At 44.3% G+C, this 26,914-nt stretch overlaps 1 protein-coding gene across 5 annotated transcripts in view; it reads right to left on the bottom strand.

Annotated features, from left to right (window-relative positions):
- OGFOD3 (2-oxoglutarate and iron dependent oxygenase domain containing 3) overlaps nucleotides 1-26,914 on the bottom strand; it is a 103,469-nt gene that overhangs the window by 53,161 nt on the left and 23,394 nt on the right. For 3 of the 5 annotated variants that reach the window (XM_090060956.1, XM_090060954.1, XM_090060955.1), the window contains exons 3-7: nucleotides 25,695-25,770; nucleotides 24,603-24,645; nucleotides 14,728-14,792; nucleotides 14,050-14,106; nucleotides 21-174 (exon numbers count right to left, since the gene is read on the bottom strand). In XM_090060956.1, coding sequence (XP_089917082.1) covers nucleotides 21-174; nucleotides 14,050-14,106; nucleotides 14,728-14,792; nucleotides 24,603-24,645; nucleotides 25,695-25,770 — 395 coding nt within the window. The remainder of the gene's footprint in view (nucleotides 1-20; nucleotides 175-14,049; nucleotides 14,107-14,727; nucleotides 14,793-24,602; nucleotides 24,646-25,694; nucleotides 25,771-26,914) is intronic. The other 2 variants (XM_090060958.1, XM_090060957.1) reach the window with 1 other exon arrangement.

Here is a 26,914-nt window from a genome sequence, read left to right as displayed (position 1 = left end):
CCTTCTCAGCTTCCACTTACCTTGTCAATGTGTGGGTGCCAGTACTCATCATGGGCTGTCTTGGCCTCAGTGTTATTTATTCTTGAGAAGAAAGTTGGCTTCGTCAGATACATGGAAGAAGAGCTGATACCAAATGCCTGAGCAATTCTGTGCTGAATCCTCTGCCTTATATCACTGAACAGAAAAATATGACAAACACTTTAAACACAGGGAAAGACACTGCACTATGGTACAGACCCAATAAGAACCACAAAATGACATTATCTATATTCCTTCTTTCACATTCTGTTCCATCTTCTGTCATTTCCTTCCCAACCTAAACTTCATCATAAAATTTACCTCTGAAAATTAATTTCAGGAAATCTGTAGCTTTATTCTCTTTGCCTTAACAGTATCAGACCTATAACAACCCTTCACCTCTGGATTCTTCCCTATCTTGTTATTCTCAAAAGCTAAAAACCACCACCTTTTCCCCAGGGTTTTAATTTTAAATTCCTTAGTGAAAGTACTGTGGCCTCAGTCTCTTTGCAAAATGTCATGCACACTGACATATTTAATAAATAGCGCAAAATTAAACAGAAAATATTTGATAGATATCCCTTTAGCCTGAAGCAAATGAGGAAGTTGAGTCTTTGTCTTTAGAAAGGTTAAATCTTGAGAGAAATATTTAGGAAGCCACAACGAGAGAAACTAAGTGTTGAGCTGGAAAGGTTGTAGAATAAAATAAACAGAAGCAAGGTATGGATTAATTCACAGAATATGGCAGAATTGTCCTTAGATAAGCTTGCATGGAGGCTAGAAAATAGTGCAGGCCTCAATACTAAAAGCTATCTAATCTGAGACAAAACATGAAATCTTTGCATTTGCTTGGACACTAAGGCTGTATCCAACATACATACATAGTTCTGACCAGTGTGGGAGGGAGGGAGCGAGGGACCCACAAGACAAATTTTAAACTCTGTTTTAAGGTAGATAAATATGGTGCTACATCTAACTGCTGGAAGATAGAAAGGATGAAGAACAGGAAAGATCAGTCTGAATATAACCTGCAGAAATATTTTTCCCCTTAGCATCCACTGTGCCACTACGTGATAAAGAACGCTGGGGTAGATGGACCTGCAGTCTGATCGAGTCTGGCAGCTCTTATATTCTTATGCAAGCCTGTGAGAGATCTACATGCCTCCTGCAAAAGCTCAGAAAGCACTTTGTCACTCACTTAGCATCAACTACATGTGGTTTATACTGAATATATCTGACTAAACAGGAAAGAAAGATGTTATTTCCAAGCTTTCCAACTAGAATATTTTGAAAAGAAACATTGGTAAAGCTCAACTATGTTAAAAGTCTTTGTCAGTCTCAGTCTCTGAAACTAGGATTTCACACACACAATAAAAATATGCTATGAACGCTTAGGGAAACAAATAGTACAATTAACATTTTCCATTAAAAGAGATGTTCTAAAACTGCTAAATTGCTTTGAAAACCTCACCCAAAATATTTTTGCTCTGGTTCTTCTGTCCCTTATGCAACTTTTTAGGAAGCACACAACAGCAGAAGCTTTTTATTTATTTTTAAACACAGAAAGGATATATTTCATATCACAGGGATGTCAAAAATCCAGCCCATGGACTGTCATCCAACTTCTGGTCCCAAGCTGACCCACACACCACACATGGTACACCCTGGACCAGCCCCACACGCAGGTTCTGGGACACACCCTGCATGCAGCACCCACTCTGGACCAGTATGGGACCACACCCCCAGCTTGCCAGATTGTGTCTGTGGTGCCTGCTCTGGTCAGTTCAGGCCACAAGCCACCCACTGGTCCAGGGCAGGTGCCACATGCAGATCAGGTCCCAGAGCAGACGCTGCATGTGGCACAGTCCCAGACCAGGTAGAGCAGACTCTGGATCCAGCAAGTGGTGACAGGAGCGAGGAGGGCTGTCTATCGGTCGCCAGTATGCAATCTGCATCCACGACTGGCCAGAGCAGGCACCACCGGGGCTGGATCTGGCATGTGGGGGAAGTCCATGGGCCTGATGCAGCCCATAGGCCAGTCCCTTGCTATTCATCAGGGCCATGGACCCACAGGATCAGATGAATTTGACACCCCTGGAATAAAAGATTCAAAAAGACTTTAGAACTATCACACCCCTTTTCCAGTGCCAACACCCTTTTTGTGCAGCAGCTTTTGAAAAATAATACTATTTAAATAATGACTAAGCACCCCACTAAAGTATAGTATTATGCTACTTCACAACATTAAAAAAATGTGAGAGAGAAATAAAAGGTAAGATTTTCAAAAGTTCACAGCATGGTTTAATTCTGTTTCCACAGAAGCCAACTGAAGTTTTATGTTTGGCTTCATGGGAACAGACTCAAAAACGCTACTCGTGACATATAGGACTAGAATGTCTTCTGGGTGAAGTAAAAAGGAGGGGTCTGGCCCCAAGGTGTGCAGCTAACAGAGGAAGTTAAGTGAAAGAAACATGATACTCTTGGTTCAAAAGTAAAAACTCTGAAATTTATAAAATCTGGCTTCCTTTATTAGCAGAATGTTTAAAACTCTTCTGCTATTATGCTTGCTCTTGCTTTTCAAGTATAGATTTTAAAAAAGGCAATAAAAAGTGCCTCATCTGAAGTGCACATTTGTACAGCTTCCTAGTAGAATAGTGTTACCACTTGTGCCTTGCGTATGCAGTAAGACTCTCTCCCTGGAGATGTACTGAACACCAGAGGTATTGCAAGAGAACCTTTCAGATATTTATCTAGAGATTTTAAACAGCAACTGGATCAAACATAGCAAGGCCTAAATCAGAACTACCAGCTTGGAAACTGCCTTCAATCACAAACACTCATTACTGGATGGCCAATCCTAAGCATCCAGAACTCCTACCTCAGTCCTTCCCTCAATCCTGAAATTAAACACACATCAATACATAGCTGGTGCTTTTTAATTTGCCTTCTGATTCTAGGCCTTTGGGATTCATGCTTTCAAGCTTCTCTCCACCCACAACCTAACACACAGACATTTTTCTTTTAATCAAATGCAGATTCTCACACAATGGCATGGTTGTAGGGGCTGATGTTTCAACTGAAACTGTAAGTGTGGAAAGAGCTTGCAAAGCTGATCTAATAGAAGACAAGAGACCTAGAGGATTATTAGGTCATGAAGACTTACACCCGTCAGAATGTTTGTGCTAGCACTAAACACTGGTTGCACCTTCTAGCTTTGTTCAGTAAGTGTTTTGCTGTGTTAAGCATGCACTTAAGTATGAAAAAGCTAGAGAAGAGTATGCCTAAGTGTTTTCTTGAACTGCAGCCCATCTGGAAAGATCATCCCTCTGTTTTTCCCAACAAGCAAAGACTCAGTAGAAGCCCAATTACACAAGGGCACAGGTCCCTTAAGTCCCTCCCTATAGGCACCAAATGCTGTCAATACCCATTTAATTTCACCATGGCTTGTGAGTACTTGGCATTTTTCAGAATCCACCTAAAAAGATGGGAGCATCACCCAAGAAGGCAAAAGGAAAAATTAACCTACGCTCTGGCTTTCTGCTGAGGGGGTTCAGATCACTAGAACATGTCTGTGCTGACACGCTTGCTCCAAAAGGTAAAGAACATTTAATTACTTTGTTTTGGGATGACCATCTTAACACCTGCTTTAATATCCAATATTTATAAGGCCTTCTGAGGGCCTTAAAAACACTGGTTTCTCTTTTGCTTTGATTCCTCTTCCATTTTTAAAACCTCTCCCTTAAAGTTCATTCTGCAGTACCCGTAAACGGCTTTAAATATTCACTTATGCATTATTTAAATATACATTTATTCATTATACATAATAACTTAGGGCAAGCTTGCACATTTTGCAAACTGGGGAAAACTCAGCTTTCTTCTTATTTCACAAAAATAGCAACAAAAACTTGTTCAGGCCAGCCCCAGGCTTATTAAAGTTTACTTTCCCTTTCCTAAACTTAATCTGAGACAAAATAAGCAAAATCTTCCAAAGACAAATATTTGTGTGCTTTCTGATTATAAACAAGAGGGACACAATGGCAGAGCTATTAGGGTCTCTCTCTACAGATCCAAAAGCATGAGTTTTAGCCTCCTTCCTGATTCATACCATAGGCTGCCTGCTTTTGACCCAGGTGGTAGCTCACCCTAAATGGTTAACAAGCAGATGCAAATTTTGTACCCATTTAAATTTGCACTCTATGCAATTCTGTCAACTTCAGTAAAGCTGGCAGAAAAGCTTCAGTAAATTTCTGCCAACTGAGTAAAGACAAATTAGTACACAAGTTGCATCCCAGCTCACCGTTCTGTGACTCACCATATGGTAAAACATCTTGGGTGATTCTGAAAATCAGAGTGATCATCTTATAGGTATTTACAGAAATGATGATCAGCATCTGCAGTACCTCTTCACATACTCAACAACACATGGTCTTTATGCAAACTTAATAAGTGTACATGATACAATGAATGCTAGTGGAGGGACATTGTATCCCAGAAAAAGATAATCAGTGTTTTAATAAGGGTCTAGTGATCATCCTTAAATCTGGAAAAAATATTTTTAAAAGGTTTACAGGAAATATTATCACAGGAAGCCTTATATAATCAATGGTAAAATGTGATCAGAAAAAAAAAAAGGAAAGGAAATCCTTTTGGCTAGGGACAGACATTCAAAAAGCCTGAGCCTGAATTGATTTAATCTTTGCAGGTTAATCTAACCTGGCTAGGTCAAACTGGTTCGAAACTGGAGAGACACTCTCTCTGGACTGAGGAAATCCAGGCACATGCCTGCAGTGGCTCAGGCTAGAAGCTGAGGAAGGGGGTGGCGCTAGTGCAGCCCTCCCTTCTCTTCTGCCCAGAGCTGAGCTGAGGGGGTCAGGACCCTCTCATTAGGGAGGTATGCCTGCACAGTCCCAGGCTTTTCCCCACTGGCTGCTCGAGGGCCTGGAGTGTTGCCAGCTCCAAGCTAGCACTATAAGGCAGGGGGGGAGAGGTGCAGTGCATGCATCTGTTGATGATACAGAGCTTTTCAATCTCCCTCCCTGCTTCCTCATACTGTCTCCAGCAAACTGATAACAGTTTTTATCACCAAATTAGCAAAACAATAGCCTCTTTCTACATTATTTCAAATGTCCTAAACAGCTTACCAGCTGACCTGTTGATTAGCTCCAGAAGCCCTAAGTGGTCACTGTTCTGTCTGCCTATACCAGTGAAACTGGAGAGAGACACTCTCACCTCTTGGCATTAACTAGCATATGACATACTGGCTATGGTCTGTGCTGTGGCAGAGAGGAGGAAGGGATCTCTGCTTAAGCAGCAAGTGGTGAGAGAGGAGAGATAGGGGGACACAGGGAAGCCAGCAGACTCTGCTGGGCCTGCAAGTCTCTGCCAAGCTCCAGCCGGAGAGCAGAGGGGAGGGGCCAGCTCTTCTAAGGAGCAGAGAGCCCCACCCAGCCCAGAGAGCATGTCGGGGTGCTGGGGGAGTCTGATTTAACATAAACCAGCAAGGGGTCTGGGACAGACATTGCATAAACAGGTTTGAGCCAAATCATTTAAGTCTGATACTACATTCAACCAGGTTTATCTCAAACCAGTTTCAGCCATTTTCAAACTGGTTTATGTGCTCTGAACATGTTCTGTTACAGGTCTAAACCAGTTTCTGATCAACTGGAAACTGGAATATCAAAACTGGACTACCAAATAAAGCAACACATCTTTTAAGTCACAGCACAATGAGCAAAAGAATTACCTTTCCTACAATAAAAACTGAAAAGTAATGGAACAAAACTAGTGCTGCCTGCTGTGCTGGTGGCAAGTCATAAACAAGTAGTAAATAAGTCTCAGAACAGGGAAAAGGCCACAACCTCCCACTTTGATCTAGCTGCCTTGTCAAACACAGCTCTAAACACAGGAGAAAGTTCAAGTTATTTTAATGCTGGATCCAACACTGACTGACTTGAGTGGGAATCTTTCAACTGACTTTGTATCAGGCCTTTAAAAGCACACACTTGACACAAAACATCCATCTCTCAACACGTCACTGCAAACACAGGACCACTCCAGCTCTTGAGAAGTGTCCTTCTGACAGCCCCAGGGTGGCTCCACTGAAGAAATGGGACCCATAATTTATGCCTATGCCCCCCCTCCACACACATGCATACACATGCACACACTGCCTCTCTTTCAAAAAAAGTAAAAACAACTTCCTCATCATACTCATCCTGTTTTAAAGCAACAGCATGTTTCAAAGCTCAGAGCTAAAACTGAATAGTATTCAAACACTAGCCTCCTACCTTCACTCGCATGGACTTCAGAAGAAGTTTATCACAAAGAAGGATAAATTTGGCTGTGCTCAGGTTGCATGCAAGACCCATAAAAGTATATTCATGAATCCTAAAATCCATGGGTATTGCCTGAGGAGCCAGTGATAGCTCAACTCTGAAACTTTTCCCTCCTTCATATCCTTATTATTATTAAACATTATTTTTGAACATCCATTTGTGTGTTGGCAAAACATAATTCCATTAAGATTTTTACCTGCTATATTTTTTTCCTCAGCAATGTAGCCCGAAGTGTTTTAGATGTAATCAATTATACCAAAGTTAAAAGGAACTAAACCCACAGCATACATGCACAATGAGGAACAACTGAATTAGACAATGCCATAAATAACCCAGTTTCAGAACAGCAGCCAAAGAAAATGAAAAATTATACCATGGAAAATAAAAAGGCATATTTTCCGGTAATATTTCAAAATGAGATGAAGACCTGGTAAGACACAGATTCATGCAATATACTCCACAGACTCCCATTCCACCTTATTCCACCTGTATAGATATCACAGGGGCCTGAAAATGTACTTTGCAAGTTATATTATTTAGCTGAATATTAAAAAAGCCCTAAACCTAGAAACACCAAGAAACTCATAATCAAGTCAAGACATGAAAGTTATTTTAAACCAAATCTGTATTTAATATGAACTTCCTACAAATGTGGGATGGGTCAAACCAAATGGATTGAACCCACAACAAAACTAAAGAAGAAAATGAAACATTATGTAAAGAAACTTCTATATTTCTCAATATAAATATTGAGAAAAAAAAAAAAAAAAAAAAAGGACAGTGAGAGATAGAAATACTGCTCTTTGAATGACCACTTGTCACTCAAAGAGTAAACTTTCTACAAGACACCACAGATTTTCTTAACAGAATCTAGATCATCAACCACCTTCCTATGAAAGCCATACCTGTAACCATGGATGTCACCAGCCTGTTCACTAATATCCCACATTATGAAGGCACAGCTGCTTGATGGAAAGCCCTTCAAGAACACTCAGCTGTGCAACAACATCACACAAATCATCATCTGCATCCTCACCCACAACTTCACTTTCAACAGTCATCACTTCTTCTAAACCATGGGCACACCTATGGGAACAAAAATGGGCCCTCAAGATGCCAATCTCTTCATGAGCCTCCTGAGAGAAAAATCGTTCACGAGTCATCTGGTACCTTGAGGTACGTAGAAAATACATTTAAAGTTGTGTCTATGTCCAAATCATCGAATCTCTCCGAATCGATTTGGAGGGTTCTGATTTGATTCGGAGAGATTAAAGAGTTTCCTAATTTAATTCAGATTCAGCTGCCAAATTGGGCCGAATCTCTGCCAAATCGAATCAGTGACCGACGTTTCGCACAGCCCTAGAGCACACCCCAGGAAGGGAGACACCTGAGAAAGAGGCCCCAGGACGGGGCTGCAAAATGCCGCTGAGCAAGGCAGGGAAGTGGCACGCAGGAGAGGCCAGCAGGAGCAGGCCGTGTGCTGCAGGAGAGGCACAACATGGGGGAACCCATGGAGGGGCAGAAGCTTGGGGCAGAGCCAGGTGCCAAAGCGGTCAGCGGCAGAGGAAACAAGGGGCTAGCACACAGCAGGGAACAGACCAGGGCCACCAAGACGGACGGCTGGAGGGGCAGCAGGAGCAACCCAGTCAGACCCAGCCTCAGGTCAGACAGGGCTGAGGTGGGAAGGGGCGGTGACCCATTGGAGGGTCCATATTAAGGCTGTGAAGGTGCAGTGGGAAGCTGCTGAGCCCACAGAGCACAGCTTAAAGAAGAAAATAAAAGGCACCCAAGCCAGGGGCCTGTGGGCCTCAGGGAGCACGACCCAGGGCCCACACCAGCAGACGCCGATTGATTTTTAGTGACGTTTGTTTCTGGATTTTTCTTTACAAGAACACTAGCATCAAGACTGAGGCAAGTTCAGTTGCAGCGACCTCAGTTCGCAGCCAGGGATGGCCTACGAGGAGCCGGCAGCCAGGTCTCTCATACCCCCAACTGCAGGACTTCCAGATGAGAAGTAATCATCTGTAAATATGCCCTCAGGACACCAATGTCAATTCTGCTGTTGGATGTGGTAAGGGCAGGGTAAAGGATATGTTCGAGCCCCACAAAGAAACCAGGATGTGGGATCCCACAAGCCACCTGCCATCAACTGTCTCCCGAGAAGAACATCATTTAGTCATAGCCGACAAGCAGGAACAGCAACCAGAACATGCAGGTGGTGCTAACTTAGGACCCCACTCTGATGTCACCAGGGAGTAGGACACCAGTCAGGGGGACACAAGCCGTACAACATGTACCAGCCTTAGGAACACATTTCTCACAGAACCACCACTCCCTCTCTGACCTCACTATCCTCATATTCAAGGGAAATCTACACAAGAGCAGTGTTCAGTTGCAATCCAAAGTAAGCCAAGCTACATATCTGGAAGAAAATCAGTAAACTCTTTGGTTCCTTCAGGAAAGGGCCAAAAGCTGCCAAATACTGATTTACTCTAAAAATACCTTCTTTGAGTGTCTTGCTGTAGCAGAAATGATGGAAAAATCCCGTTTCATACATAATATGACATAATATAATGGACAAAAAAATCCGTTGACAGAGCTGATGCCATAGGGCAGCGGAGTGCTTTGGAACAGTTACAGACGGCACCTTTCCTCTCACATATGCCATGTTCAGGCAGCATCTCTCCCGAGCAGGCTGGCAAATGTGCATGTATGGGACAGCTACATTCTACTTAGAATACAACAACATCTGCTAGTCTCACTTTATGACAGCAAATTAATCTATAGTGTGCTGGGATCAAGTGTCTACCCATATTTCATGACAGTGAGATATCTTTCAAAGGTGAAGATGCTTCCTAGAATAGTCCCAATGTAAACTGATTTTCTGGAATTTAAATTTTCCAGACAGTAAATTTTCTTTGTTCACAATTTATCTAAAATCCACTGCATCCCTTTTATCAACTTACTTTGTGCGCTAATTTCGGAAATGGTGTCTCTGCTTGACCTATAGTCTCTCTCTGTCAGTCTACTTTATGGGTGGGCAAAATATGGCCCGCAACCAGCCCACAAGGCCATTCTATCCAGCCTGTGGGGCCCCTAAAAAAATTCTGGCTTCTGGTCTGGGACCACATGGCTGCCGCGGCACAGGAACCTCAGGTAAACAGGGGGGTGGGAAGGGCAGCAGACGAACTGGCGTGGAACACGGGGAAAGGCGTCTCCTCCCCCGCCCCGTGGCTGGTGCTCCCTGCTGCAGCCACTTGCAGCCCGTGTGGGGCTGTCCTGAGCAGGCACAGGCAGCCCCATGTAGGCTGTGAGCGGCTGCAGTGCAGGGCGGAACAGCTCCAGCAGTGACCACAGGCGAAGGGCCGCTTTTCCCCATGCTCCGCACCAGATCATTCCCTGCCGGCAAGCAGGGGGTGGGGGCTGCGTGCTGCCCCCCACCTGTACCATGGGGCTGGGGGGGGCACTGGGAGTGAGCAGGTGCAGAAGCATGAGGCCTGCACTGGTGTCTCAGGGCCAGCACCAGTAGGGCCCAGAGCAGGCTGGCAGGGGTACAGGGTCCCGGCGGGCAGGGCCTCTATGCAGCCAGGCCAGCTCCCCCCTCTACCTGCTGGTGCAGCCCGGCCCAGCTCCATAGACCCCTGCCAGCCTGTGCCCCACTCTGGGCCCCACCGGTGTCTGACCCTGGGACATTGCTCCCAAGATGGTGACCAAGGGGTGGGGCACCTGTCAAGGGCAGGGCTACCCACGCAGCCGTCAACAGCTTGCCAAAACTGGGTAGGTGGCCCTTGGCCCAAAATAACTGCCCACCCTTCCTGGACCTCAAACAGGGTTATCATCATGCTTGCCAAACATGCATCAAGCTTACATGCCCAACTAAATTTTTTTGCTCCCATTCTCCTTATTGCCATTCCAGATACAACCTAAATAGTTTATGAAATACGTAAAATTATTTGAGACTCTACAAAGCCCTCTTTCTACAAATTATATTGCACTTTGACTGTCAATGCAAACTAATTCATGTTTTCTCTAAAATGAAAAGTAAAGAGTCAGGTTACAACGATTATATTCCAACTGCTCAGGATGTATTTCTGCTTTGATCACCTGCACTGGAAACAGCACTGTTAGCACAAATGATAGCCAATAACTGAATTCAAGCGAGCAGCTTAAGTAAAAACAGAAAAATCCCAAGGATTTCTGCTGAAAGTAACCCTTCAGCAATTTCTTAGAATATGGCAAGGATGATATTGTGATACACTGGACAAACTTGGGGATTTTTAGGACAAACATGGGGAAGAACGAAGTGGTGACATTACAAGAAAGAAGGTACCAGAGTCCCCTCTATTCTGAGAGACAATGGGCAGAACACTTTGAAGAGATAAAAAAGAAGTCAGTAGTGAAGCTAAAGTCCAAGAACAAGACACATTAAATCAGCACTCTTTGTTAGTTTGCAGCCTAAGAGTACTGGCCATCAACAAATACAGGATCTGAGGAACCAAGAAGGATAAACACTACATTAGGCCTTCTGTAAAATATACAGCAATACCGGCTCACTAAGAAACAAGAGTTAGAAGAGTGTGTACACCAAATAAAATTTTGGCCCCGATGAGAGACACATCCACAGTACTCCAATCAAACTACACTAATCTTTTGGTCCTTTTACTGATGTGTGCGCTATTCCCAATGAAAGACAGTGACAATGACAAATGAGAAAATAAAGTGCTTCTATAACCAAAAGGTTTCTAATAAAAGATCATAAAAGTTGAATGAGGATGGTGGGGAAGGGCAGCACCCGCTGGCTTTCTGACAGTTTGCCACAGTCTTCGCTCCAGTGAGGTTTAAAAACAATGCACCAGCCCTGCTGCTACAATTATCTGCCAATGCCACTGCTGGAATAGCCTTTGCACCGAGTATGCTGATTCTACAGTCCTGTTCTGGGTAAAGATACAGAGACTCTATCCAACAAGAGAAATGACTGTCATATACTTGGGAGCTGGTGGATAAAGCATGAGGTAGGGAATCAAAACTGATTCTGAAGCAGCAGTATTTTGACACAGAAACAGTTTAGAAACCAGACTCCTGGCTCATAATGTCAGCTCTGCTTTGTTATTGTTGTAATCAGTAACACTAAGACATGCATTCTATTGAGTTATTGCTCTCCAGGGTGTCATATTTTTTAAACAGATCTTTGTAGGTAAATTAAAGTAATGAAGATAAACGCTCCTGAGAATAGCTTGCAACAATCCATTACAGATACAGGCTACTGGAGTCTGGGATAAAGTAGTGCCATTAAGAAGAACAAATGCATTTATTATGAAAATGATGTTTGTGCCTTTTCTGTGGCAGATTGAAACATTTTCTGTACTAACTACAAGTTCCTGTACTAGTGGTTCTCAACCCTTTCAGCTTCAAGGCATCCCCCTACCTACCTTTTCTGAATTTAGAGAACTAGAATCTAGCTGATGCTAAGTGAGGGGGGCAGGAGCACAATTTCAGCCTGCTGTGCCTCTGCCACCTGCCCTCCCTCTAGTCCAGTGGTCTCCAACCTTTTTAGTTATGAGATCACATTTAGCATTTAAAAGCAACCCGAGGTCTTCTGTGTGTCACTGTCCCTGTCCCCCCGCACCCCAAGCAGGTAAGTCTGTGGGGCGGGAAGGGGGTGAGGGGGGCAGACTGAGGCAGAAGAAGAAAAAATTATTTGGGAGTGCGTGTCCCCAGCAGGTTAAGTCCCATCCAGCCAGGGATCCACTCAAGTTACCCCTGCTCCTGCCTCTGCGGCACTGTCCCTCACCACGGCGGCCTCAATCTAGTCCCCATCCCTTCCCTCACCCACAAACTGATCTGCTGGGCTGGGGAGTGTGTGCACTCAGCCTCCTACCCCACCCTTGGATGGACTCCAAGATCTACCGGTGGATCGAGATCCAGTTTGGTGACCACTACTCTAGTCTGTATCTGAGGCAGCAAGCATGGCCCCTGCTACTGAGGCTGCTCCTATGGAGTATCAAGTACCAGCAACCAAAGCTGCCTACCTTTGTGGCCTCTCCTGCCAGTCCTGGGAGCATGGAAGAAGCAGGGGATGTTCAGTTGGGATAAACAATGCAGCTCCATGGCCCCATATCCACCTGCCTGCCCATGGCAGAACACACTGCTCAAAGCATGGGAGCAGCCTGCCCACAGGCTTCCAAGAGGGATGGGAAAACAGGCAGAGTTCTCAGGGGAACAGCTGTGAGCACCACTTGTCTGCAGGATGGGGGCAGGGGGGTGGAAGAGAGCACTTAGTTCCTCACACAGGAGCTACACACATTACCCTTAAAAGGATCTCACAAAATCCTGGTTGAGAATCACTGTCCTGTTCTAAGCCGCTATCTGAATCCCCCTGTAAAGAAAGCACGTATATACAGTACATATACCATTCTTGGGGATTTCCGATTTTATAGAATGGGAAAAGCTATAAAAAAGAAACCCTAGAAACTCATCAGGTTATCGCTATGCACTGGGAAGAATATGAATAAGTTCAAGTTTAAACGGCTATCATCTAGAAACCCAGCCATATTAGACAAATATTAGCTAAAGTGGTCAAGTTAAACCAGTCAAAACTGTAAGAATACCACAGCTCCAAAAAAGATAGGGATACTTAATCCAAAAGCCAAAACAAATATTTATTAGCACAGCAATTCTCAACCAAGTTTGCAGACACCCTTGGGTGCTGCAAGATCCTTTCAGCAGTGCCGCAGGCTGCTGCACAATAATATTGTGCAGCAGCCTGCGGCACCACTGAAGGGTTGTTGGGCACCAACCAGCCTCTAGAGAAGCTTTGTTTAGTGTAAAAAGATTGAGAAATACTGGATTAGCCTTTGTGCGAACTTCAGTCTTGACCAACTTCAACCACTAGAGGGTGCTCACATTCGTCTATGGAATGCCTTTTAGGGGAGAGAAAGTTAGGAGAACTACAAGGATGTGTTATATTCCATAGCTCAAATGTTTTTCTGAATAAACTGAAAAAAATGGAACCAAGTGTTAAAAGTGATTTAGACCTTAGCTACAATGCAAGAGCTCTACAATTTTAGCCTTCAGATTTAAGTGGAAAAGCTTCCATACTGGTTATTTGAGCAGGTCCACAGGACAGTTCTACTTGGGTTCTGAATTTCTCAAGTCATGGTTTACTAAGATAAAATTTTTACCCACTATTAATACAGTGTGCAGCAGGAGACTAGATGGCCAAACACAGTTTTTACTGTTCACTGAATCTTTTGGTTGACCTTCACTTCAGTAAAACTGGAACAGGTTCTTATTTTTGACGATGCAATACATGGAGGCCTAAGGCGGCCCGGTGCCAAGAATATATTTTGAAGCAATTGGTCAGTGTTTTTCAGGTCATTTAATGTCATACCACAGGGGAATGGGTAGTAACTACCATTGCTCTGTTTACATTTACATTTCTTGTTACCCCATACCCTGATCGAATTTGGTTTGATGAAGTGGCTCTCTTCCAACTCATCATGGATCGCCAACGGATGCTGTTATCCATTTTCTCCAGCCCATGCTTTCTCATCTTTATAAATATGACTATTCTGAGGCACCAATTCATGAAGGCCACATCAACAACATGGCTAAATCCAACTCCAAGGGCAATGTAGGGGTTAGCCCCCCCAAATTATATTTCCTGATTCATTCTCTAACTCTTGAATTTCTTTACCGGTATAACTGGAAATCCTCTTCTGTGAAGACATCTTGAATTTTATCCCCAAAGTACCTGCAAAATTAAGAAGGAGTTTAAGAAGAGGCATTATGAACCATAATGCATTAGCAGTTTACATCTTCCCACCCTTATCTCTGCTTTGTCTTTTTCACAAAGTACCAATAAATTAAACTGATACAAGGGACCCATAACCCATCCCATTGTTTGAACTCAACAAGTAAAGAAAGGCACTGCTACAGGATATTACTAAAAGATTTAAGATACAGTGACAGCACTACTGGGCCCAAAAATTCTCCCATCTACATACCATAAAATAAGAATGGGAATTCCATTTTAGAAAACTGGTGCAGAATTCCCTGCGTTTCCCCAGCTATTCAAAAAGCTACAGCTCAAGAACTGTGCAAGAGCCATTAATAGTTACCCAATGCTTGAAAAGCAAATCCTACAAATAAATTACAAATTGCTTCCTACAGGTCCAATCCAATTCAACAGTTATATCAGATTTGATGCCACAGAAGTTTTTCACAAGGACACAAGAGACAGCAAAGAATCCTACAAACCCCTGTAGAGTCATCTGTCACCCCCCACAATGGAAGTCCTTTTTCAACTGGAAAAGGAACAGAGTGCTCAGGCTGTAAAATGACAGAGGACAGAGAGCAAGTCACAACCTGTTACCTGTACAAATTAACAAAATGCTTCCCCAGTGAAAGTGCTCCAGAGTGCAAATCCAAGATTGAAGCCTGGGAAAGGAGACACACATAGGAGACAGAGTAGAGAGATAGCAGTTGGGGGAGGGGGGAAAAAAACAAAATGTATATTGGTAAGTGCTGAAAAGTTTATGCCACCTTTAAATGTAATCATATTTTCAATAAACTACCCTAAATTGAATGCTATTTCCCTCCACCTTCTAAATAAAGTTTGTTTTCAAAACTGATGCAGGATTTCAAAATCTGTTCCACCTCAGATCTTTATAAGGCTCCTACCAGTTGACTGTTTAAGAAGAAAAGGATGGTCCTACAATTAAAGTACTAAATCAGGACTGTGAACATTCGGGTTCAATTCCTGATTTTGCCATACAGTCCCTGCATAACCTCAAGCAAGCCACCTTCACTGTTCCTCAAGCCTTCTTTGTAAATTCATCAAAATGCTGATGTTTCTATTTCCCCTTCCAACTGGGGCCTGTGGAAGTATAAACTAATGAATATTTGTGAAATGTTTAGACACTGCAGTAACACCAAAGTGAAAGGGGCATAAGTAGCCAGGACAGCTTTGTATCTATTCTTTTCCCAGCCTCTAATTCTTGTACAGTTAAACCTTTCTTTTCCCTCCCAAAAGTGAAACTAAGTTTTCCACAAGCCACTCATGCACCTCACTCATCATGGAGAAAGTCTGTTTGAAAAGGACAGTTATGTTTCTGAAGCCAAAAATGAAATCCTGTTAGACTCAAATGTGACAAAGGCAATTCTAACATTTTAATTACCTTAAAAACCTCTTCTCAACCTCAAATTCTGAAAATTCAGCCTATTTCCTTAGTCTACCTCATATTCTGCTCCAGGACCAAAAGCAGTAAGAAAATATTCACTTTTTCCTGACTAGAAAGGTACCTCTTCCTTGGTGCTCAAAAATATTGGATAATATATTCAATATCTGGTAACAATTTTTCTCTGGCTCACACTGACCAAGGAACATGTGCTTAGTAAGGGTGCACTGAGGAAGATTTTCTGAGCTGATATTGAGGACCAATTATTGATCTGCCATATCACCCTATACCAATCCAACTGCTGAGATGCAGCCTAGTAGCATGGAGAGCAGCACCCAGCTGGTAAGTCTATTGCAAGGAAGGGACATGGAGGGGGCCGATTAAGGCCCCCCATGGTGAGGAAGGGAGTCTGGCTGGGGATGAGCCTGGGGCAGGGGTAAGGGCAGGCACTGCCTAGCCGGGGTGGGCCAGAGCGTGGGACAGAGCCAGCAGTTCATCCAGGGAGCACAGAGGGGCAGGGGGGCAGCTTCCACCACTGTACGCACCCTCAGGAGAGGCATAGGGGGCATGTACCCCCAGATCTGGGAACAGGGCAAAGGTGGGCTGCTGCTGTGTGCTCAGGGCTGGGGCTGATTCAACCTCTTCCGGTGGCTGCATTCAGGCCGGGCCGTGCGGGAGGCAGTGCCGCTGGAAGGAGGGGAGAGCTATGGCAAATTCTAGGGTAACTGTAGCCCCCCCATAGCCTCCCTCTCAGTGGTGCCACCACCCATCCCAAGTGCAGCTGACAGGAAGAGGCTGGAGTACCCCCAGCTCTGAAAACACAGCAGCAGCAACAGCCTGTCTTTGCCCCACACACAGATCCAGAGGGCACATACCCCCAGTGCCTCTCTTGGGGGTCTGCACAGCGGTGGGAGCCACCCCCACTCCCCACACCCCCAGACAAGCTGCCAGCTCCATCCCACACCCTAATTGGGCAGCACGTGCCCCTTCCCCAGCCCCAGCCCCACTCCATTTCCTCACCACAGGGGCCTCGATCTGCATGCAGTATTTATCAGCTGATTGCCAATAATGTCAATTTCCCTTTTATCAGTGCTGATAGAATATGAACCAATGTATTGCTGCACCTCTAATGCTTAGTTTGATGAGCTGATCCCAATATAAAAGCCAATTCATTTAATGGATATTTTCAGTGTGAACAGGATCCCAAGTGGCAATAGCTAGTTAAACCTGTTACTACCTAAATAAATAATAATATTGACATCCTCTGACTTATAAAATCATTAAGTAACCCTGCCTTCCTCAAAAGCAACAGACCATGGAACTCTGCTACATGCCTGACAGGTCTTAAGAGCAATCAATCCATTTCCATAGGTTCCAGGCCACAGTAGCAATCGGAGTAGGTCATATGCCCTGACAGAACTTTGAGCTCCATCCTCCTGGCAGAATGTGACCTAGAGTCCGGTTTTGATGGCCTCCTCTCCTTAGAGATAACTGCCACATTTTCATCATGACTTAATATTATTTGCACTCCCAACACAAGACACAGCCTAGCAATGCTTAGGTAGTTGCTCAGAACAGTGACGTGGGAATGCTAAGAAGCTGGGCTTCGGCTCCCAATGTAGCTGCATGCCCTCCTACGCCTGAACCTTAGACAGTTTCATCAACCCTGGGGACCATGCCAGAAAAGGGCCCTGCAGGTAGCCATATTGCAACAAGTGACCCAGCTAGGGGGCTTCAAACACCAAGAGCTGAAACAGGGGATTCCTAGTGGATTCGGCATCAGTCCCCATGAAAAAGGAGAAACATGCTTGCAGCTCTGCAGGGAATCTCAAACAATCAATTTGGCTAATGAAAAGACTCCCCACAAAATGGAAGACATTCACAGCTGAAAAAATAACGACTGCAACAGGAGGCCTAGAAAGCCAGATGGCGTGGGTTGAAAAGGGAGCTGAGAGGAGAATGAGTATTCCTCAGGCCTGCCTTTGCAACGACTGAATGCCAGAAGGGAACTTGATTATATAGGGACACAGAGCTTCTATTTGTTCAGGTGCTGTCCTGAAAAGAAACTGAACCACATCTCTGTGCTGAAGTCACCTTAGAACATTAAGCACTTACTGACCTTTCGGCACCATTTTCTACATTTACAAATATAGGCTGGAGGAAGCCTGTGATAGGAGTGCATTCACACCTTAACATCCTGACTTTAGTCCTCATTTCAACTCTACTCTACCAGGCTGAAATCTCTATGAATGTCTAGAGATGGTAGAAATGTTGCTAAGACTTCCACGCATGCACATGCCTTGTACTAGGACTTCTGTGTAATGAGTTCTTGGCTCCAAAGGTAACTGTGCTTTCCTTAAAAGAACAAAAAATAAATATAAGCATTTTCCTACTCTTCAGCTTTGTCAGGAGTCCTAAGTCATATCGCAGAAGACAATTCAAATGAAGCTTGTACACACTGAGCATTTCTCAGCCAAGGATGACAAAAGCAGCTCTCCACCTATTTTAAAGCAAGGAATAAAGGGCATACTTCATGCCTGATTTGATCAAGATCTGTTAAAATAGATGCTCAAACAAATATCTGTTCTCTACCCCAGAAATTCTGTCTTTATGCATTTGGCAAATGGGTATTTTAGAAAGAGATCATTTGAAAGGAACAGAGGCACAAACTGCCCTCAAAAGGCAAAAACATATCCCTGGTATTAAATGCATAGTCTGGCAAGACTCAGTGCCTGCATGAGCTCCCCTGATCTTTTCCATACCAGCTTTCACATGCTTGAGCTTAAAGGTGAAAAGGAAAGTCAGTTCTACATCACCAGCTACGCCTCCACAAAGCCAGACACTCCTGTTTACAACTACAAGCAGACAAGCTCAGATTCATAAAACAATCCCGTGTTTCAACCTCCACCTTAATTTTTAAAACAGATGCAGAGGATGAAGAATGCATCCATCTATGGCGATGCGTAATTCTTCTGAAGACTAGGTTCATCATATATGAAATCACAAGTCTGACTCATCTACCTATGCAAAATTTGAAAGCTGCCAGCCAGACACCAGAGAGCACAAGGTACCACAGTTATTGAGGAAGCCCAAAACAATATTTTGCTCCAGTACATGAGGCACATGTGCTTTGGATACAAACTAAATGCTTCTTGTTCACTTAAATTGATCTAGATTTCATATGATGTAAATCTTGCTTTGATCCCCTGCTTATTACCACTATTATTCTGAAACTTTCCTCAAATAACTCATACCATAATCCGGCAGTTCACAACCTTTATGGATTGCTAACTGAATTCTGATGGAAGCTCACCTTTTATAAATGAATTTCCATAAGGTTCACAAGACCATTTTTAAGAGCCACAACACCGCTTGGGTTTGTGACCAAGTGTCAGAACCCCTTCCTTATTCCTCCCAAAGAAAAGAAGTAAGATATGGTCAGTTCCTTGCAGAAACCTTAAAAAATGCACTGATAGCATGATCTCACACGCCTGACCAAAGATCATGCACAGGCAGGCTATCAGCTAGACCCTTATAATCGTTTACGAGGAATTAAGAAGCACCTTCAAAGTGATAAATTCAGAGCAAGTGAGCACTGGTGAGCCACACGGCAAGGCTCAGAAAAAACAACACTGAATCAACAACAGAAGCCTTGAGCCCGTTCCCTAATCGTCCAGGGAAAGGACTGGTCTAAGACACTGATACAGAACTGAAAGGGACGCAATCCAAAACGGAAGATGCATACTGCCCGCCAGGGAGTGAGCGACAGCTGTAGTCAGCACCTGTGTGCAGAAACACCCAGTCACAGCAATGGCTGCTTAACCAGCAGCTTTGTTCCTATTCGGTTTTCAAACAACACTCCCAACAACACCAATAGCCACTTGGGAGCACCAGAGCCTGATGAATTGTTATTAATGGGCACTGACTTTACTTATGCAGTTGCAGTAAGATGCTTAATAAAAGACAGACTGTATCAATTTCCAACCTGTAGGGAACAGGTGGGACAAAAAAAGGTGGGGGGGGCGCAAAAAGAATGTAACAGAGGGCCTGGGAAATAAGTAGCTGGCAATAACTCAGGGGCTCTCCAAGCTTCAAGAGAGAAATTGGGAGAAAGAAGAGAAATTACTACCTGCAATAAAGCTGTTCTTAGCCCAGGCCTGCGCACCCGGAAAAGAGACTCCGAGTGGAGGGAACAGCTGTATGTGCTGTTTGTCTCCTCCAGTGTCCAAGAAATGTAGTTTCCAACTCTCCAAAAATCTCAGCTCCAAAGCAGCAGATAAGCTTCTGATTCAAACAACTGAGTTTATATCACAATGGAGTTCTGTGATTTTATGCACCAACCAAGAGGTGAAGTGGCCCAGAATAAGTCTGGAGTTCAGGAAAGCAGAAATCCTAACCTAGAGAAGGAAGTGGGGACCAAAGCAATTAAAAAAAATCAGTCTGACAGGACATCAAGGGTCCCAACGTGACTTGCACCAAAGATAGCTACATTTGGGGAAGTAACAATTACATTAGTTTATTTCAGGAAAAGTAATCAAACATTAATTTGCTGAAAAGCAGAGCCACCTCCATGCATTCAACAGAACATGAGCAAAAGCAGCCAGTCAAGAGATATGATTTTATATACTATAATAATCTCTCACACTGCCCAGAGATTCCCATGAGCACTCTCCACTGGAAATTTTAACAAAATGTGCTACTGGTATTCAAAGTCTACCCATCTGAACTGTAACATCAGCAGGAAATATAAATAAAACATCAGCACGAAAAGATCATCATATCAGCTGATATCGTAACGTATGACATGCTGTATATGAGTTAAGGTGGTATTTGCAAATACTGAAATAGAAGATCCATTCCCATCAGACGCTGAAATACTTCACTCCTTTAGAAAAAGGGTCTGTTGTCATCAGTAGAAAACAACTGACCTGTACTCAGCAAAAGAAAATAATTCTACATAAAAACAGGGCTGTTGTGAGGATTCAGGACTGTACAGTGCTTTACGTGTAACATACTTAGCGGGTATAGAGCACTGTGAATTCACAGCATGCAGGAACAATTCCACAAGAGGTATAACACCCTTCTCCTCTTTCCTAACTCCTCTTTCACCCACAAAAGCCTCCCAGCAATTTCTTTTAAATGCTCAAGCCAGTGCATGTTGCTCAGTAACACCAGACCCTTCCCACTGATGCATAAAGCCAGTCACTCTCTGGATGCTCCAAAGCTGGGAGACAGAAACTCTTGTCAGGTGAATATTTTTTTCTCCATGCCACTGGAGTTACGCCAATTAAAAAACAGCTACACTGAGACCTTCTGGAAAAGAGATACCCGATTTGCAAGCAACTTCTCCTCTGTATCAACTTCCCTCATTACTTACTGCTAAAGATATCTGCATGGAAAAGAGAACAGGGGTGGTCTTAAGCCTACCGGCTCCTTCTGCTCATTCCCTTTTTTTAAAATTTTTAATTTGATGTCCTCATTCAGTAATATACTAAAGTAGGTGCCTGTCTTTACACTTGTGAGTAATCTCATGAGCCCGTTAGTGACAGTATAATCATCTCCAACAACAGAGCAGTATCATCTCATCTCACACAGCATCCCTCCAAATAAGACATGCACCTTATCTGGGGAAGCAAAAAGAAGGGGAAAAAAAGAATTTTCCAGACATGGTAAAATGCTCAGGCTTTGTGGTCTGTGGCAGAAACACTGCAGGGATCCTGACTGCTGCAGCTCTGGGTGTGAGAGGGTGAACATTACAGCTCTGAACTTGCTTCCCTCCCTCGCTGAGGCTAGCAGCGGGCGAATCACAGCAGCCACCCTGCAGCACTGCCTCCCTGCTTCTATTCTTCAGTGCATCTATTCCAGCAAAAACTCAGTTTCCCTCCTTAATACACATGGCCTGATTTTGGAAGGATGATATTTGATACGCAAGAAAATACAGTACGTCACAGGCTTGGTCTGCACCAGTGTGCTCACCTTATAGCTTCAAGGGCTGGATCTGGCCCACGGGCTATGTCATGGACTACATGGAGATTGAGCTGTGAAAATGGAAGCACAGAGGCTTCCTCAGCATTCAGCGAGCAGAAAGCAGATGGAGCCAAGCATGAAGGACCCAAGGGGATCCAGATTATCTTAAAACCAAGTGCAGCTAAGCCTTTTGGGGTATGTGACAGAACCAATGGAAAAAAACTACACCCCCTTGTCTTTATAACAGAAGACAACACCACCTCCACTTCCCAGGGAGAAACGAGGCTCCATGAGGAACACGTAACAAGGTGATGCAGAGAAACACCCCGTGTGTAAGGCGTGGAAGGGAGAGAGAGAACAATTCCTGACATAAGATTAATGGTGAAATGTTTTCCCAGTCACCACAGCTTCTGCCCCAGGTCCATTTAAAATCTGCCCCAGACTGGATGCGATCACAGTTAATGGGAGGGTTCCTCAACCCAAGGGGAAGCTTTTGCTTCCTCTCAGGAAGGAGCTGCCCAGTGAGCGAAGCAAACAGAGAGGGCTCAGTTTGCCCCTACCTACACCCCCGGGGGGTAGGAGGCTATATCCTTTTCTCCATCACCTCCCACACCCAGTTAAGCTACTGGGCTCTGCCTCCACAGTATCAGGACAAAAAGACCAACTTATCCCCAAGCCGCTGCTGTAGATTTTGAGGGGACTCAGGGTGTAAGTTTTCAGGGAGACACCAGTGTTATCAGGGTGGACTCGACTGGACTTCATTAGTGCTGCTCAGGGGTTAGATGTTACCAGTCCCGTCAAGACACACACTGTCAGGATACTGTCTGTGATGCTGTGTCCTTAACAACTTCACTGTTATAAGAAAGACTGCAGACTTCGGTTCTTACTGACAAAGAGATCAGCCAGGGTTACTGACTAAAAGAAGCGTAGACGCTAACATCTGTGGCACTTGACAGGTTATTTACAGGCATGGACATAACTCCTAAGCCCTATGTAAACTATTAAGGGTTCCCAGGCCTCTTTTTAGACACCAGAAGAACTTCACGTTTATACCAGACACATCCTAGTGCTCAACAACTACTAAACCCTCTTTAATTAAAAACATCCACATCCTAAATCCACATCCTAAATCTTGCCAATTAGCACTGCATCCAGTTTTGGGCCCCACACTTCAAGAAGGATGCGGACACATTGGAAAGAGTCCAGCACAGAGCACCAAAAATGATAGAGACTGAGAAGTATGACTGATAAGGAAAGGCTGAAAGAACTAAGGTTATTTAGTCCGGAGAAAAGTAGACCAAGAGGGGATTTGATAAGTCTTCAAATACCCACAGGGCAATTAGAGAAATGGAGCTGGGCTTTTCTCTGTGGCCATGGGGGACAGGACTAGGAGCAATGGCCTCAAGCTGCAGCAGGGGAAATTAGCAGGTACTTTCTGACTAGGAGGGTGGTCAAGCACTGGTACAGGCTACTTAGAGAAATTGCAGAATCTCCATCCCAGGAAGTTTTCAAGGCCAGGTTGGACACACATTTGGCTTGGTTGTTTTAGTCAGGGATAAACATGTCTTGACCAGAGGGGCTGGACTAAATGACCTTGTAAGGTCCCTTCCAGCCACACCTTCCTGCAATTGTTTGATAAGTTGATGGGGCTACAACAGCACAAAAACCCCTGCAGTTACCAGACTTCATAGACATTAGGGCTGGAAGGGACCTCAGAAGATTGAGTCCAGGCCCCCGCCCAAAAGGGCAGGAAGTCAGCTGGGGTCATAGGATCCCAGCAACATAAGCATCCAATTTGTTCTTGAAGGTGTTCAATGTAGGTGCTTGAACCACCTCCGATGGCAGACTGTTCCAGATCTCGGGGGCTCGGACAGTAAAGAAATTCTTCCTTATGTCCAGCCTGAAATGGTCTCGCAGTAGTTTATGACTGTTCAACCTCGCCATCCCTTGGGGTGCTCTGGTGAACAAACGTTCCCCCAGATCCTGGAGGTCACCCCTGATTAACTTATAGGTGGTCACCAGATCGCCCCTGAGCCTGCACTTTTCCAAGCTAAAGAGCCCCACGGCTCTCAGCCTGTCGTTGTAAGGTCTGATTTCCTGACCTCTGATCATGCGCGTGGCTCTCCTCTGGACTCTCTCAAGCTTCTCCACATCCTTTTTGAATTCTGGAGCCCAAAACTGGACGCAGTACTCCAGCTGCGGCCTCACCAAGGCCGAGTACAAGGGGCGAATGATGTCCCGGAATCTGCTTGAGAAGCACCTATGGATGCAAGCCAGCGTTTTGGTCGCTTTAGTAGCCGCAGCATCGTATTGGTGGCTCATGTTCATCTTGTGGTCAACAAAGACTCCCAAGTCACTTTCTTCCATAGTGCTAGCCAGCGTAGCACTGCCGAGCCTATAAGGATGCTGCAGGTTTTTCTTCCCAAGGTGGAGAACCTTGCATTTTTCGGTGTCGCATCTCCACTCCAGGGCTGAGCCACGCAGCTTTGATAGCAACCACCTTAGAACATAGGCAAGCCAAGAGACTGCCAATAATGCTGAGAAGCAAGCAACAAGAGTGGATGAACACCTCAGAAACAAAAGGACTCTGCTCTCATAAAACGTGAGAAGAGTAAGGGAAGAAACACCTGGGGTGGTTTGCTGGAGGGGAGCTGTTGTTAAACAATGTTTTCACAGAGTCTCCTTCAGGTAACAGACATAGTGCTACACAAACCTTATCGTTAGGCAGGGGCTACCACTGTTTATTTTACAGACCCAGTTTAGAAGAACAAGGAGTCAAATTAATGCAACTCTGCTGTAGTTAACTGCTTCCAGGGACATAATGTAATGCCATGCACCATCCTGGATAGTACCATATGAGAGTTTCAACTGAACTGAGTAACACGGAATAAGGAAATGAAAATGCAAGTGACCCTGAATTTCACTGCTCCTGGACATAACACTGGGAAGCACCATCTTCTCGTGAACAGTCTGCCAAGTCACAATATCAGAAGAAATTCTCTATCCTTCCTCCTCCCCACATCCTGTCCCCCATATGTATTCACAACCTAAAATCTTCCCTTGACAATACAAGAATGTAAAAAAGTAACAGGATGCTGCTCACCCCTCCATCAGATCCTCCCAAGGACAGTCCCCTTTCTGCTATTCTGCAGGTGAAATAAGTCTCATATCAGAAAGGAAGTCAGATCTCTTTATCCTTTAACAACATCAGTTACAATGCACAGCCATTTGGTAAATAGTGGACAAATCATCAGATGTCATGGATATGAGTGAGGAAGACGAGACACTATTTGCTTGTCCAATTACCATCAATCATGAAAATAAAAGTATACACCACCAAAAAAAGGCAGCTGCAGGGTCAGGAATTCTCTGCTTCCTTCTAGAAAACCCAAAGACTCTAAAAACTAAAATCTGGCAGACCCTGTCCAAGCAGGTCCAGTGTGAGGAAGCCCAGATCTGAATTCAAAAGGACAGTAATAATTTAATATAATCTAGTTTCTTTCAAAACTAGAAGCCCAGATTTTGGTAAGGACCAGATTACTGTCTGGTGAGTCAAGCCCTATTGAAAGTGAAACCAGGTATTTATACCATTTGCATATCAGCAGGAAGGCTGAGAGTGTAAGAAACAGCATTTACAGTCAACCAGTGATGTATAACATAGGCTACACCACTACAGCCTAGTGCTTGGTTTAGTGAATACTATTCTCTTTCAAAGAAAGATTGGATCTTTTATCTTTAAATTATCCTTTCAACTGTATCATATTCAAACTTGCGCCAGTACTGCACCAGCACACATGCAAGCATGGAGGAAGCCACCTGCTTATGGCACTTTATTAACTCTAGCTCAGGTGCACAAAAAATGACAGGAGTACAAAAAAGAGGAAAAGACTGCCAGAAAACAATGAGCCAACTTAAATAAGACTGTTCAATCCAGGGCAATGCCATATGCCTTTGGGTTCCTCTCCTTAGCCTCTATTAAATTAGGCAGAGTCTGCCCCAGATTATTGCTAAATGAAAAAGCAGCTTTGAAAAAAAGCTATTTAATGCTCTACAACAGTTGCCTTAGTCCTTCAGCTAACGAGCTTAAAATTAGTTACAGGCTGTAAGCACCATCATTGAAATTCTGCTATTCTGAATTTCTTCCAGTCTAACATTAGGGACGTTTAAAAAGCTAAAACAGGGGGGAAAAAATTACCTACGGATTCTTTCAGCTTCCTCTCTAGTGATCAATGCATCAGTTATGCCTCTTCCACATTTCCTAGGAGTGCACCCTAGAGAAGTAAAAGGAAAAGGTTATGTTACCAAAAAACACACATCATGAATTTCAGTCCCTTTATCTCATTTTCTCAATTCCCCCAACATTTGTTTTGTTTGAAAGAGACAGTCAGAGTCAAAAAGGAGCTTCCTGAACCTAGAGTCCTAACATTATTAAAAGTAAAAACTAAGAATTTTGACCCGTATAAAGTTGATTCTCACTATTGATGTCTTGTGCACATTGCTCATTTTCAGAGTGAAAATAGACTAGGCAATTCCCCTTTTGTTTCTACCTACCTTCAAGTTATACTTCATGTGTGAGCCAGAAATTCTACTTTTTGGTTAAACGTAGTGCAATGCCCTTAAAAATAAACCACACTTCCCACTAACCTAAGAACAAATCATAGGAACATTTCTGTTCCTCTTTGCTTTTTGTAGAAACAAATTTGTCACAAAGTCAAAATAAAGGGCTTAAATCAGGGGTGCTCAATCTCCAGGCTGCAGGCCAGATCTGGCCAGTGGAGCCATACCATCCAGCCCACAGGGCTCTCCATGGGTCTGGAAATTTTGTGATGGGCAACTGATGGCAATTCACAATGCCACTGCACCACCACCAAATTTCCAAGTCCCACATAGTTGAATCGGGTTGAGGCCCCACACAGCTGGACAGGGACCCAGCTATGCCAGCACTGCACCTGGGATTGGGGCCACAGACAAGATCTAACTCAGGACATGAGGACTGCTGCAGTGGCTACTAAGGCAGCAGCAGAGTGCAGTCTGGTTTGGGTGGTGCAGAGTCAGGCAGCCACAATTGCATGGAGTCCAACACAGGTAGTCCAGGGTCTGGTGGCAGCAGCAGTGGCATGCAGGTCTAGCAGGGACAGAGGCCAGTGCAGAGTGTGGTGGCAGCCTGGAGTCCACAGGGGGGAAAAAGTGGGAGCATGGCAGGGTCCAGCAGCATCAAGAACGGGGTCAGTGCAGGTTCTGGGGGTGGTTGGAGGGCAGGGCCCTGTAAGGGCCAGGGCAGCAGGACTGCAGGGTTGAGCAGCAGTGAGCCAATCATGCCACCAATGACCATCCTCAACAAGCCCAAAGGGCCAACTTCCAGTGCCCTCTGGTAGCTTGGAAAGCTGGACAGAGCAGTTCAATGGGGTGAATCTG

The sequence above is a fragment of the Crocodylus siamensis genome, chromosome 8 (genome assembly GCF_052110815.1).
Source record: "Crocodylus siamensis isolate JL-2025a chromosome 8, ASM5211081v1, whole genome shotgun sequence".
In the NCBI taxonomy this organism is placed as follows: Eukaryota; Metazoa; Chordata; order Crocodylia; family Crocodylidae; genus Crocodylus; species Crocodylus siamensis.
This window is presented reverse-complemented; position numbering and strand designations above follow the sequence as displayed.